The sequence below is a fragment of the Salminus brasiliensis genome, chromosome 16 (assembly GCF_030463535.1).
Source record: "Salminus brasiliensis chromosome 16, fSalBra1.hap2, whole genome shotgun sequence".
Taxonomy (NCBI): domain Eukaryota; kingdom Metazoa; phylum Chordata; class Actinopteri; order Characiformes; family Bryconidae; genus Salminus; species Salminus brasiliensis.
In genome coordinates, this window is record NC_132893.1 from 29405873 (window position 1) to 29419596 (window position 13724).

General features: G+C 40.6%; 1 protein-coding gene across 1 annotated transcript in view; it reads right to left on the reverse strand.

Annotated features, from left to right (window-relative positions):
* The window catches only part of galt (galactose-1-phosphate uridylyltransferase), a 118684-nt gene that overhangs the window by 71748 nt on the left and 33212 nt on the right, over positions 1-13724 (reverse strand). Inside the window, exon 7 of the mRNA XM_072658501.1 lies at positions 6170-6292. Coding sequence (XP_072514602.1) covers positions 6170-6292 — 123 coding nt within the window. The remainder of the gene's footprint in view (positions 1-6169; positions 6293-13724) is intronic.

Consider the following 13724-nt stretch of genomic DNA (forward strand, 5'->3'; position numbering starts at 1 on the left):
CCGTCTGGATGTCTGTGGTCTATCAAAGTGACATAATAGTACAACATGAGCCTATTGGTGTCAAAAACAAAAAATATTGTCAAAAACAGCAACATAATAAACAGGTTATCCACCATTTTCCAAAACCTGTGCACACAAAGGTGATATATGGAATTGTGCAATCGATCCATAGTTTGAAAGATGTTCAGTCAATCAACGATTATAAAAGGATAAAAGGCTCCCCTGTTGCCCCTCCTAGTTGCCCATCCTCCTGCTACTGCCTTGAACTAGCTGCCCAACCTCAACCTCCACTACCAATTATTTTCAAGTTTCCATGGACTCTATTTGCTACTATTATCATTATTACCACCATTAACCATCACCATTACTGTCATTATTCTTGCCATCATTACGGTGATCATATAACTATATTACACTATGACTATCAGTATACCTGAGCAGAGTAACAGTCATGTGGTGGTAGTTACCTTTTTATCCATAATTCAGAAGTATTGGATATTTAGGAGATTTACTGGGGTGCTGTGATGTCAAATGCACTATACAAATAAATTAATCATAAGTTCTTGTTCAGCTTGATCATCAAAGTTTTGCTAAATTTTTTTTTAACTCATTGCTTTGCTTTCATCAGTCAAAGAAACCACTAAATTGCATTGATATGTACAGGTGTGTTCATACAAGCTAACAATATAATTTACTTGCAGTGCCACCTTGCAGCTCTGGTTCAAATTTGCTTTGAACCACAGGGCCATAGGTTCTAACCTCCCTGTCTTCACATCTACACTGCTGTTGTGCTCCTGAATAAAGCACTTAACCTCAAGCTGCTCCAGGGATGCTGCGACATGGAAATCCTGTCACACTTTCCCTCCCTCCAGGGCATGCTTGTAAAAGACAATATGCTTGTTCTTAATATATCCAAGGCAGACAAAGGAATCTGGCACCGTGCTGAAAAGATGAACGTTCTCGGTTTTGAACTGCTGTTGCTCTAAGAATCAATCTTAATAATTTACAGGCAACAGTGCGTGCTTAACTGACCCGATCTGAGATGACAGACAAGCACTGAAACGGTCCTGTTTACAAGGGAGGACAGCTCTTTTGCATGGAAAAGTACTGTACAATAGTTCAGCATGAAAGGCAGAGAAACAGGCCAGCAGCAGGACTGTCGGAAGACCTTTTCAAAAAAACGTTATCCAATTTCTCCAAAGCCTTTACGCAATTCATGAACTCCAATCTGGACGTCTAGCAATTATTTCTCTCTATGAACGCCGTTAGTTCATTCATGGTCATTTACCCTGGAACATCCCCAATAAAGCCAAAGGCACCGATTGACTCGCTTTATTATTAATACCAGGAAAAAATTTTGAGGGAAGCCATTGGGGGGTGTTTGTGGAGGCAGGGGGTAGCGAAGCTAGCTTGTGTTTCGGCCACCTCTCTTTCATGAGTAGTGACAGATCGCTGTGGTTCCCACGCTGAAGGAGGCACAATGGGCTGCAGTGGGCCACAGCATGACCCTGTCTTTTACCCCTCACCACTCCCCATGCCCTGTCAAAAATGGTTTGGGTAGCTGGCTGTCCTTTTGCTACAAAGACACTGCTAAGAAAACACAAAGAAGCCTTGCCTAGAGGGGCTCTTCTCCTTACTTTGTGCTTGAAGGCTAGCCAAAAACCACTCAGCAGAAGATCCTGGAATATGGAGAAACCTCATGGATGAGGAGCAGAACCTACGGGCCAAAAAGGGTGTGCATGACGGCAGAGAGGAACAACTTTTGGTTGCTCAAAAAAAGTCTCTAAATGGACACAGTTTTAGGGGGTACCGTGGGTGCCGTGGGTGCCATGCACCTATGACCAGCTCTGCAGGAAAGACATCAAGAGGAAAAAAAACTTCTGAACTTTCAGTGGAAGTAAGTGTAAAAAGAAGTATCCCAAGTCATCATGGAGCCAAAAGTCACCAAATTCCTTATCCCCCCACACTCTCAGACAAGCACAAGATCAGGTGGATGGAGTGTGGTGGAAAGCAGTTAGCTAAAACAGGTCTATCAGAATTTTCCACTGAGTGAAACTAAGCTGGGGACCGTACTGTGGAGAAGCCAGGGCAGCAGCTAAGAAGGACCACAGGAAGCCGCGGGACCATGTCACTGCATGGAAGCTGGTGAAGCAAGCAGTTGCTAGGCTTAAAGCTAGTCTAGCCAACTGGCTACAATCTCTTCAGCTAGCCAACCCGCACCCAAAGAGGCTAGAGTGTCTCTTACTGTCCTAGGCTATGCTAGGCAAGGCTGAGATATGCTATGCTATGCTATGTGGCTACTGTGATCTGTCACAGTGCCATAAAACCACTATTTAAAAGAAATAATTTAACTTAATTATAAATTACATTTTCACATTCTCACGAGCCCACCATAAAAGGCAACTCAGTGTGCTTAATTCGAAGGCAAAATAACAGGGTGGTAGATAGGTTTGTAAAACCACATCTCAGCATTTTTCACCCTGACCAAAGTCATATGCTTACTATTTATACATCACATACCAAGTGAAAATACCCAATAAATGCATTCTCTGCACCCCCCCCCCCCAAATCATGACTCTCTCTCATACTCATACTTCTCATTTACAAAATGTTTTTTTAAAAGATCCAAAATTAAACGTCACTCCAAAGTATGATTAAAAAGAACTCTTTAGTTCATTTATTTATTTAGTCATTTTTTTCACAGGAAACCTAAATCCCAACCAGGCTAATTATGAAGCTGAGCTAAACATCTCAACTCACGTTCAGATCAACCCAAACCCTGAGGGTAACTTTTTAGATGGGTCACTGGTGGAGGATATCTAAAGTCTCTCCACAGGTCCACAGATGGTCAGCAATGATAGGCTGATCTCCTCTCAATGGAAAAGTGCACACTTGGGCCAAAAAAAGGACAGCCAGATTGTGGCCAGGCAAAAGGTCTGTCACTAGGCGAGCGTGTGAAAGAGACACTGGCGAGAGATCAGGGAAATGAGCCACACTCACAACAAGAGGGCGGACAATGTCCATCTCAGGACGAGACTACAGGAATGACCTACATGACAAGCTTCCAACATGTCCTAAAGGAATGAGATTGGGCCGTTTTACTTATTAATGTGGAAAACTTAGTACTGTAGCAGTTCTGTTTTTTCTACTATTAAAATGAGAAACTACAATCTCAAAACAATCTGTTTTATTATATTTAATATGGAGAGTTCTTTAAATATTCTCTACTGAAAACTCTCACTAAATCATTAGCTGTTATGAGCTTTTCACTATTTGGCATAATGTGAATCTGACAGTTGTGCCTTGTATTGTATGGATGTTTCATGATTAACGGACCAATAGAAAAGCTCCAAAATGACTTGGATTAAATATTTTTGTGGATTAAATGTTTACATTGACTTCCATTGAAAGTTATGAAGGTTTTGTCCTTTTCCTGTAAAGTCAACATTTTGGAGAAACAAGGTTTTTGTGTGATGGCAACAACAGTGTATTAACTCTTAATAAAGAAAGGAAGCACTTTCCTTATTTCCTACTTCCAGGATGTGAGGCATAAGCACAGAGACAACCTGGCCCAGCACTTCCAGCTGGTCAGCACATTTTCCCTGACCCCCTGCTGCCCAGACATGAGAGACTAAACGGAGCCCCCCTGACAGCCATAGCAGCTCAGTGGCTCAGTGGTAATTGGAACTCCCAGGTTGGGGAAAGCCTCGGGCGGGCATGAGATGACTAATATCTATTTTCTTCCATCCTTCTGTACCAAACCTTCCATCCAAAACCAAACCAAACATAAAACTAAAAACACTCCAGTCCAGGCCTGTCCAGCATAATAAAAGGTGACTACCCCTCGAACGAACTCCAATCAAATTCTTTTTCCATGCCACACACAAAGTATACCTGTTATGTAACATATTAGATAAGGTATTAGATTATGGATTCCAGAGTATACTACTACTATGTGCATTCATTACAATGACTGGAACACTGGACCCATTTTATTAACAGCTATGCCTCTTTTCAAACCCCGCTGTTGGGATTTTCAGATGCAGATGAACACACTATATGCCCAAATGTTTGTGGACACCCCTTCCAATGAATGCATTCAGCTACTTCAAGTCGCACCCACTACTGACACAGATGTGCAAATGCATTGTCTAGTCCCAAAAGAGCAGTACTGCCAATAGAATAGGATAGCAGATCAACATGAACAAATTGGCACTATGCCTATTGACAGGCGTTTTAAGATTTAAGATCTATTGGTCTAATTATGCTTCACTTTGAATTGAACAAATCAGGTTGGCCAATCTAATAAAGACAGGCTTTATTCAGCAGTCCATGTTCTGGTGGTTAAAAAGATGGGTTGCAGACAGGACAGTACTACAAAGAGGCAATGTTCATTTTTTAAAAGTGGTAAATTATTGTATCTTTTTCTTTTTACAGAGTGGAGGCATCCTCTTGCACCTCCCCAAGGCCACCTCTAAACCTAGAACCTAGTACTAGAACCTTATATTAGAGCTATTATTCATTAGCAAGTGAGCATTCCTACTCAAAAAACACCCTGAGCAGTTCTACTAAGTCTGGCGCTTTCTCATTGTGAGAGAACACTAGACAAACCTCTAATTTGTGCGCCATTCTTCAGACACCATGTACGGACACATTTCATAATCCAGTCTGCCTCTTTGCATCCTGATGAAGTATGTTTGTCTTTTATTTTCCTCTCTATTCCGAGCAATTTAACCAAGCCAAGAGTAATTTCTCTGCCATTATGCTAATCACTAGGTTTTCCTGTTGATTCCCATGCTCGACTAGCAGATTGTGCAGAACAGCATGTGAGGCCGAGTCAGCCTCTCAGCCGCTGATGCTGCAGCCCGTCAGCAGGCGCAGGAGTGCATTATGATGATCAGGCGCCAGGTGAGGCTCCAGCAGACATTTCATCACAAGCTCAGCTATGCCTTCTAGTCCCCTGTAGACTGCAGTGGAGAAGAGGCAAGCGAGCAAACAATGCAACATCACTGCTTACAGTAGATGATGAATAAAAGAGTCACATTGCAGCCTATATTAACCAATAACCTACACGTCACCCTACCCTACACTTTTAAAACTATAGTTTTGCAGTTTTAAACCTGGCTAGCGCACCCCCTAGAGGTTCAAAGTTCAGTACCGCTGCGTTTGTATCTTCACTTCAACTGATAATGAATTACAGAGGATTTTTTACCCTCTATTGCGTAGTGGTGGGCAACGACCTTCTGAATGTTACCACTCTCACTGGTCACCGCTGGGATGTCTGTCTACCCTGCTCGTCCCTCAATGAGCCTCTCTATCCTCTATTGTGCATTTTTTACATGTGCTGAAAGGGCGATTTGCTGATGTGGAGGTCGGATGTACTCTTTACAAATATGGTGTTACAAAGGTTTCTTTAAATGAGGCCATAGAAACACCATTATTGGTTCCATAAAGAACCTGTTTTGTTAAAGAGAAGTGTGTGGAAAGAACCTTTGATGGAACCAAAAGTGGTTATTCTACAGAATTTCTCAAAGATCCTGTAACACCTATTTTAAAAAGAGTAAACAGGAGCAGTGTTCTCTGTTCTTGCAGAGAGTGGACTCCCAAACAGAGGCCCAAACAGAGGTTCTCTGTTATGATGGTGCTCTATCAATACTTTTGGGATGAGTTGAGGAGTAGGGCATGAGGTGATCATTCAACATCCGGACCTCACTAATACGCTTGTCACTGAATGCAATCAAATCTTCACAGCATTGTTCAAAAAAGCTGGTGTCCCAAAACTTTTGTGCATATAGTATCTACTTTTTCACCAGCTAACTCTTGACCCTTTACATGGCACCAGTGCATCCAACAATAAAGGTACCATTATGCTTTTGCATACAGTGCCACACCCCAGACCATCTTCTACCCAACATTTTCACACACAGCTTGGGTTTATTTTGTAAAAGATGTTTTGTTGTTTTAATTTGTAGTAGTTTGAAATTAACCAGTACTTGTCAGGCCTCATCAAGTCACTTGCACTTGTGGGTGCAAACCAGTTTGGGCTTCACTTTCTGTCTGTGCAGACCAAAATACATTGGACATTTTAATAAGCTAAAGTGGAAAAAGACTTTGAAAGGCTCTGAAAGTGTCACAGATGAAATGTCAGATATGTGGGATGGATTGTTACCTGTGCCTGGGCCTCCATCCGAGCATACTGGAGCAACATGGGTTCTCCGTGCTTCTGTAAATACTCTCTCTGACAGCGTTCAGCCAAGGCTGGTTCATTAGGCAGGAAGTTGCTGGCCCAAACCTAGAGGAAATCAAGAGTAACAGAGAGAGCCATTGAGCCATTGCAAGCTAGCCTTGCTAATCTATCACATTTAACAAACAGATAAGACCTCGTGCATTGCACTGGAGGGAAATTTAATCTGCGGCCCTCCACAATAACAAATAATGATACGCTTCCACTCCTTCCCAGTCATAAAAATAACTGCAGCCACAGTAAAGCCCTATACTCACATATTCAAATGGAGAAAGAGACAAACTGCAGAGCAAAAAAGTCCCAATTATACTGCATGACCGTTGGAGTTAATAAGCACTTTTGGAGATACCATCTCTTCAATCTCTTGCCCTACAGTGGAGATTTAAGTAAGGCAGCGGATACTGGCTCGGGCTTAACTTTCTCTTTTTAAGGGCCTGGGTTACACTGTATTCTGGCTGGGGGCACTGTTCCAACTTCACCCCGATGCGGATGTCTGATCTCACAGCAACGATTCAATACCGGCGCTAGTGTTAAGGACACCTGTGTTGTGTAATAGCAAAACAGGGTGTATAAAGCCCCCAGCACTGAGCTGTGGAGCAGTGGAACTGTGTTCTATGGATTGATGGATGGTAATCCTGACAATACTTTTGGGAGGAGTTTGGGAGTTGATGATAAAAAGCTGGATAAGCTCCTTTTAGTACCTTTGATTTCAGAAGAAATGATAAATGAGCAGGTGTCCCAAAACTTCCGGCCATATTGTGTAGCTCCTGTGTATCATTTGCACATGCCAGACATCAATCAGCCTGAGCTAAGCTTGCCATGGCATGTTGTTAACTTGCTAATGGCTGACAGCTTAACAGTTCCAAATGAAACTTGCATTTCTGAAATTTGGTTCTGCATCACATTCATCAACCTTTACACATCTTAGTAAAAACACAAGCACCGAACAATAACCTTCTATACTAAATACACCAATAGTGTGAATACAAAGTTTTTAAAAAGTATGAATAAACCGACCATTACACCCCCAATAAATTTAATAGATCATTGAAGTATGATTTGGATACATGAAATCCAACAAAAGTAAATAACTTCAGTCAAAATAAAACAAATTACCAAATATTAAAAATAAAGCCAAATTACATTTTTGTCGTTATATAGAAGTGATTAAAAGGGGTTCAATTAATTCAAAGAAAAACAATATTCATCTGGCTTTGTGCTTAGACAAGCCCAGAGAACAGACAGTGCAAAGAAAAGTACAACTTACTGGGTTAATAAGGTTATTATGATACAGTTGCACAATATTGGATCAGTATATCAGTAATCCTAGGACAGGATAAACTACAGTGTGGCAGTGGAGCATTTGATGTACTTCCAAATGCACCCGGTGCCGCAGGGAGAATCTGTATCCCTTTGTGATTGAGAGAATCTCTTTTCTCCTCCATTTCAGCAGCACAACTGTCTCAAGGGCCTTCCATCAAAGCATCTCCATCTCAGACCCTGATACTAAGCCATGATGAACTCAAAGTACAGGAACTTGGACACAGCTCACTCAGCAGAGCCATCCTGAGCATCATGTTGGGAGATACTGCTCTATTTTTAGGTCTACTTTTGTTGCAATTCAAATCAGTGCTACATATTCTGGACTTTCAGCATCGGAGTTCAGTACCAACCAAATACTGGTTCACTAATGAGTTTTCTAATACAAAGGTAGACTTAGGAAGCCATATCGTCTCAGAACTAGATTAAGATTAGGTCTAAGATTAAGATCATGCTTTATGGCCATTGCAAAGGAATGCTACGGAATTGAATACCTGCATTTAACCAATTCATGGTATTGAACAGACATACTACTGACTAGAGGCGGTGAGCATGAACACCCACCCAGGGGACATTTGGGGGTTAGGTATCTTGCTCAAGAGCACCTCAGCCATGACTGTTGAGTCTAGTAAAAACACTTCCTTTCCTGCTGATCCAGGGATTCAAACCAACAAACTTCTGGTCCCAAACCCATTTAAAAAACACATTTAAAGTCAGCTCATTCAGCTGCAAAAGATGAAAAATATGTTGCCCCTCAATCATCAAAGCTCATCAACCAAGGTATTGCTTTTGTTTGAAATATCATTAATGCACATTTTAAAGGCTCATTTGCTTCAATTATTGAAAAAGAGCCCCCCAAAAAACCCAGAGAGATGAAAAATAAAACATGGCTGAGCTCTAGCTTTCACAAGCCCAACAGACTTTAAATGAGTTAAAGCCTAAAAAGCACATTATAGCAAAGTCTACTCGAAATGACTTGAGCTGGAGCAGTAGCAATTCCAGGCTTCATTTGCAGTGACGAGGAGCCATTCAAGTCAATGGTTATTATCTTCTAAGGTGAGTAATAAATCAACATGCAACATTAGCCAGCGAAATATTGTTTTCAAGGCAGGCTGAATGAATCCAGGGGGCCAATGAGAGCCGTACCATTTATCCCAAGCACTGGCAGGTCTTTTCCAAAGCTGATTCCAATGCACCTGCCATGTTCAGGCATTTTGGATTCTCTCATTATAGATTAAGTTTAATGCCCAATAAAAGTGAATAGCTCTCGATTGTCCTGGTCATACTTTACAGACTTTCAGAAAGGCTGCCCAGTTTCCTTCACCGCTACATTTGGAGTGCAGAATGCTAGTAAAAGTTCCTGTTTAATCTCTATTCAACTGCTGCGAGCCAACTCTTCCAAGCTGTTGATTGTTGCTAGAATGAGGAGATAGGCTGACCGCAATGGGCATTTGTTCATTAAAAAGTTAAGCACCACTGTAAACTCCCCATCTGTTTTCAAGGATAGCTGACCACATGAACACGTGTACAAGAGCAAATAAAAGAAGAGAGAGAAAACAACCGACATTTAGGAAAACATGTCAAGGCTTGCACTGATGGTCAGGTTTTAGGAGTAAAACAAGCCAGTTCTGATCAAGCAGTTTGGTTGTTAAAAATGAAAACATAAAAGCTTTCAGACTGGCAGAATAAATTTATATATGGCACCAAATTGCAACGTCTCTTTAGTCCTACATAGAACCATTATTATACATCAGGTTCTCCATCATGGAGAATAATCATCTAAACATTTAAAGGGTTCAGAGAATCATGGTTCTACATGCAGTACTATGCAAAACCCAAAAGTTTGCTCTGAAAAACACCAAAATTAGAGAAAATACAAATAATATTAATACAAAAACTAAACAAAAATCTATTTCATGCATAGCAATATACAGTGTTCATTTCGCCAAGGGGTGAGGAACTGAGAGCCAGAGTCCAGCACAATGTGCTGATTTCTCGGTCCAAACACATCTATTAAACCAAGCAATTAACCAGTGAGTTGAATATATAAGGAAAAGCACAAACCTGTGCAGGAATCTGGCCCTTACATTTACATTTACATTTACATTTAAGGCATTTAGCAGGCGCTCTTATCCAGAGCGACTTACAAAGTGCTTTGCTATTTACCCAAGAAAACCTCAGCTAGTTAGAATAGACTAATAGTTCAAAGATACCTTTAAGCTTTAGACATTACTAAGCACAAGTCAATAAGGTGACCATAGTACTCTATTCGTCCAAGTATTCTCTAAAGAGGTGGGTCTTCAGTCTGCGCTTGAAGACAGCGAGCGACTCGGCCGTTCGGACACCCAAGGGAAGTTCGTTCCACCACTTTGGTGTCAGAACAGAAAAAAGCCTGGGCGCTTGTCTTCCGCGGATTCTGAGGATTGGTGGGTCGAGCCGAGCCGTACTTGAAGCTCAAAGGGCTCTTGGTGCGGATCGGCTTTTGACCATAGCCATCAAGTATGGAGGGGCTGGTTCTTGGCTTTGTAGGCCAGCGTCAGGGTTTTGAATCTGAGGACCTTGAGTTCCCTGTCCTGGATTAGCCATTTCCAAACTTTTCCTTGAGCTATTAGTAATTATTATTGCTATACTGGTTCTAGTTTTTTTCTTACTGAAAGTAGGGGTGGGCGATATGGTAAAAATATTATATCACAATATTTAAAAACAATTTCATGATGCACAACATTTCTTAAGATATTTTGACATGGACAAAATGGCTACAAAAAAGACCAATAGCAGAAGAGTCTTAAAACCTGCTATTGAAATACGCTCCCATACTGAGTACAGTTCTATTCAAATTCAGCTGCACTTTATCGAATTACACAGCATTAATTACACTCTCTGTAATGAACTATGCAGTTGTTCAATGTTCTTTGAGCAAGGCAGATATCCATAATATGCTCGCTTCTATTGCAATAACAACATTTTTTACAATTACTATAAAATATAAACAACCAACACTGTTTTTCACTTTCTGACATAATGTGTTAAATGGACCAATAGAAGTGCTCCAAAATGCCTTGCGGCTTTTATAAAAAAAAAAACCTTCTTCCTTAAAATTGCTCTTTTAGACATACAGAAAAAAGCAAAGTTTTTTTGGTAGGACAGCAATGATATATTTCCAGGTTTTTAGTGTTTTCTCATGTTCAGATTTGTTTGAAACTTTAGAATTTTACAAATCTATTTAGTTTTTTTGAGTTTGGTTTTGGTAAATCACAGTTTACAAGTAAACAAAGATTCACATTTCATTTTAGGATAAAAACAACAATTGTGGCACACAAACTATTACACCCTTAGTATGTAAATGTACGTGCCTGCAAACACATAAGGGTTTCAAGACACGTCCAGGTGGATAAAGTCAGCAGACATGAGTGGCATAGAGCGAGAGCATAAAACACTGGGACACATTCACTGTTTTTCACTGTTTGTCAGGTTGTGGCCTGATCAGTAATCCTGTCTCCCATCTCTGAATTTATGTCCTCATTCTGCTGGTCCATATAACACTTCTGCCTGGGCCTTGTCTCTTGCACAGCACTCTGCATGCTAATTATAATCTCTCCCTCTCCTTCTCGCTCTCTTTCGCCCCACTTACTTATGTAGCATAACTGTCAACAACCAAAATAGAGGTCTACACATCTATTCAACCAAAAGTCAAAAAGCTCATTAGAACTAGAAAGACTAGCTTGGAGCAGTGGAGCAGTGGAGCTGCGTTCTCTGGAATGATGGATGGAGCTTTATCCAGACAGCAATCCTTCAAAATCTAGTAGAAAGCCTTCTTCCCTGGACAGTAGACACAGTAACTTCAACGAAAGCAGGATCAACTTTTTAAATAACCTTGATTTCATAAGAAGCAATGAATGAGCAGGTGTCCCAATACTTTTGTCCATATAGTGTATATTTCATTATAGCTTCAATTGTAATAAAAAAAGTAATTGTCAGTATAATGTTACTCAAAACACATCAGTTATCCATTCAGAAGCACATTGTTTTGAAAAAAGTGTTGTTTATTGTTTTTATAGACAAAAACAAATGTACTGCCATAATTAAAAAGTACTGCTATAATTAAAAGCCAAATTACTGCCCAATCATAGGTGGTGAACTTGTTTAAATCCAAAAATAAACTGATGCAACAGAACAACTCCAGGTCAAATTAATGACTGAAATTTTAATGGGAATCGGCAGGTCAGGTTCTCGAAAGCAACTCATTCAGGCTTATAGTCTTTACACAGCTCCTTTGTCCTTCTCAGGCAATTTCTGCAGTCTCTAATCTCCAGCCCAGAGAGATGTTGCAGTTTTCAGTTACAGTCAGACCAACTGGTCTGGATCTCGAACTCAAAATGTACGCTGAATGTGTGCATACATGCCAAAAAATGTCTAAAAGCCCCATAAGTCTAAATATAAAGCTCTGATTGAAGCCTCATGTCATAAAAACAACAGGCCCTGCCTTCTCAGCTCATGTGTTTTGTTGCATGACTCTGACATAGATCTCCAAGAGAAACTTCTCTTTGATAGAGGGAAACATTAGATCAAATAATACAAATGATAGTCAATCCAAAAGGAACAAATCCCTACCATTTCTTCCCCAACTCGTTTTTCATATCACATATCACAAGGGCCAAGCCACAGAGTGAAACCAAATGGCAGACTAGAGCGAACACTGTGCTGTTATTCCTGCTACGTAATCCTTCAAAACATGCTAGTGCTAAAGCGCAGCGGAAGTCCCATCAGCAAAGCCAAGGAAGGGGGCCGGAGCGGCGAAGGAGGCCAAACGATGGTGAAGAGAAAGAGACGATGAGAGAAGAGAAACAGGCAGCGGTGATTCATTTGAGGGAAAAACCTGTTTTTGTTTCCCTCCACCAAACTTTTACACAGCAATAAAAATTAAATAACACTTGAGAAAATCATCTTCTCTCGCAAAGGCCAGAGCAATGAGTCGCGATCTTCCAAAAAAAACATCTGGAACTGAGCAGCTCTTTGTTTGTCCGTGTTTATTCTGCTTTTTGAGGCCGCGCGCCAAAACGTCTGAGCTCGTGAGGATTTCTTAAAATGAAGGATTACGAAAAGAAAACGACTCATTACTAGCAGGTCATGTCTCAACTCGCCTCATTCTTCACCCCCCCTCTTTTTTCGGCATGGGCGAGTTTTACAGGCCTGCTCAGCAGTGGTCAGCGACTACATGAAAAGCAGATGAACTTCAGAAGGATTACCCCGATCTGAAGCCCAGCCGTTCCAGAATATGAATCACGGTTGGAGAGATTTTTTTTTTTTGTAAGTACATTTAAAGTTTCATTTTTAAGTTTCGTTGTTTTGAGAGATATTATGATGGAGCACCTGTGGTGGGCCAAGGAGCTGAAAAGAAACACTGGCTCATTGTGATGGAGGAGTCTGTCTGGCGGTGTGGTCACGGGTCATCCTGTGTTCGTACTTAAAAGAGCACAGCCAGTGTCATAACTCGCTTAAATGCTTTCAAGGCGCTTTGCTTGAAGTAATATCTAGTTAAGATTAGCTAGAGTAGTTACCATCTAACTATCATCAGCTATAGTAGTTAACATATACTTAACATCTAGGTCAGCTAGAGTAAACATCTAGTTAACATCAGTTACAGTAGTTAATGTCTAGTTATAATCAAGTTAAAAATAGCTAGAGTGGTTACCATGTAGTTAACATCTAATTAACATCAAGTAAACATCAGCTTGAGTAAGTAACATCTAGTTACTATCTAGTTAATATCAGCTAGAGTAGGAACCATCTAGTTTACATAAAGTTAAGCTCAGTTAAAGTAGTTAACATCTTGCTAACATCAGTTAAAGTAAGTAACATCTAGTGAAGATCAGCTACAGTAGCTAACATCTAGTCAACATCAGCTAGAGTAGTTAGCATCTGGTGAACATCTAGCGAACATTAGCTAGATTAGTTAGCATCTGGTTAACATCTAGCAAACAGGTAGAGTAGTTAACATCTAGCTAACACCAGATAGAGTAGTTAAGATCAGCTTGTGTAGTTAATATCTAGATAACACCAAATAGAGTAGTTAAGATCGGCTAGAATAGTCAACATCTAGCTAATGTCAGCAAGAGTAGTTAACATCTAGCTAACACCAGATAGAGTAGTTATGATGAGC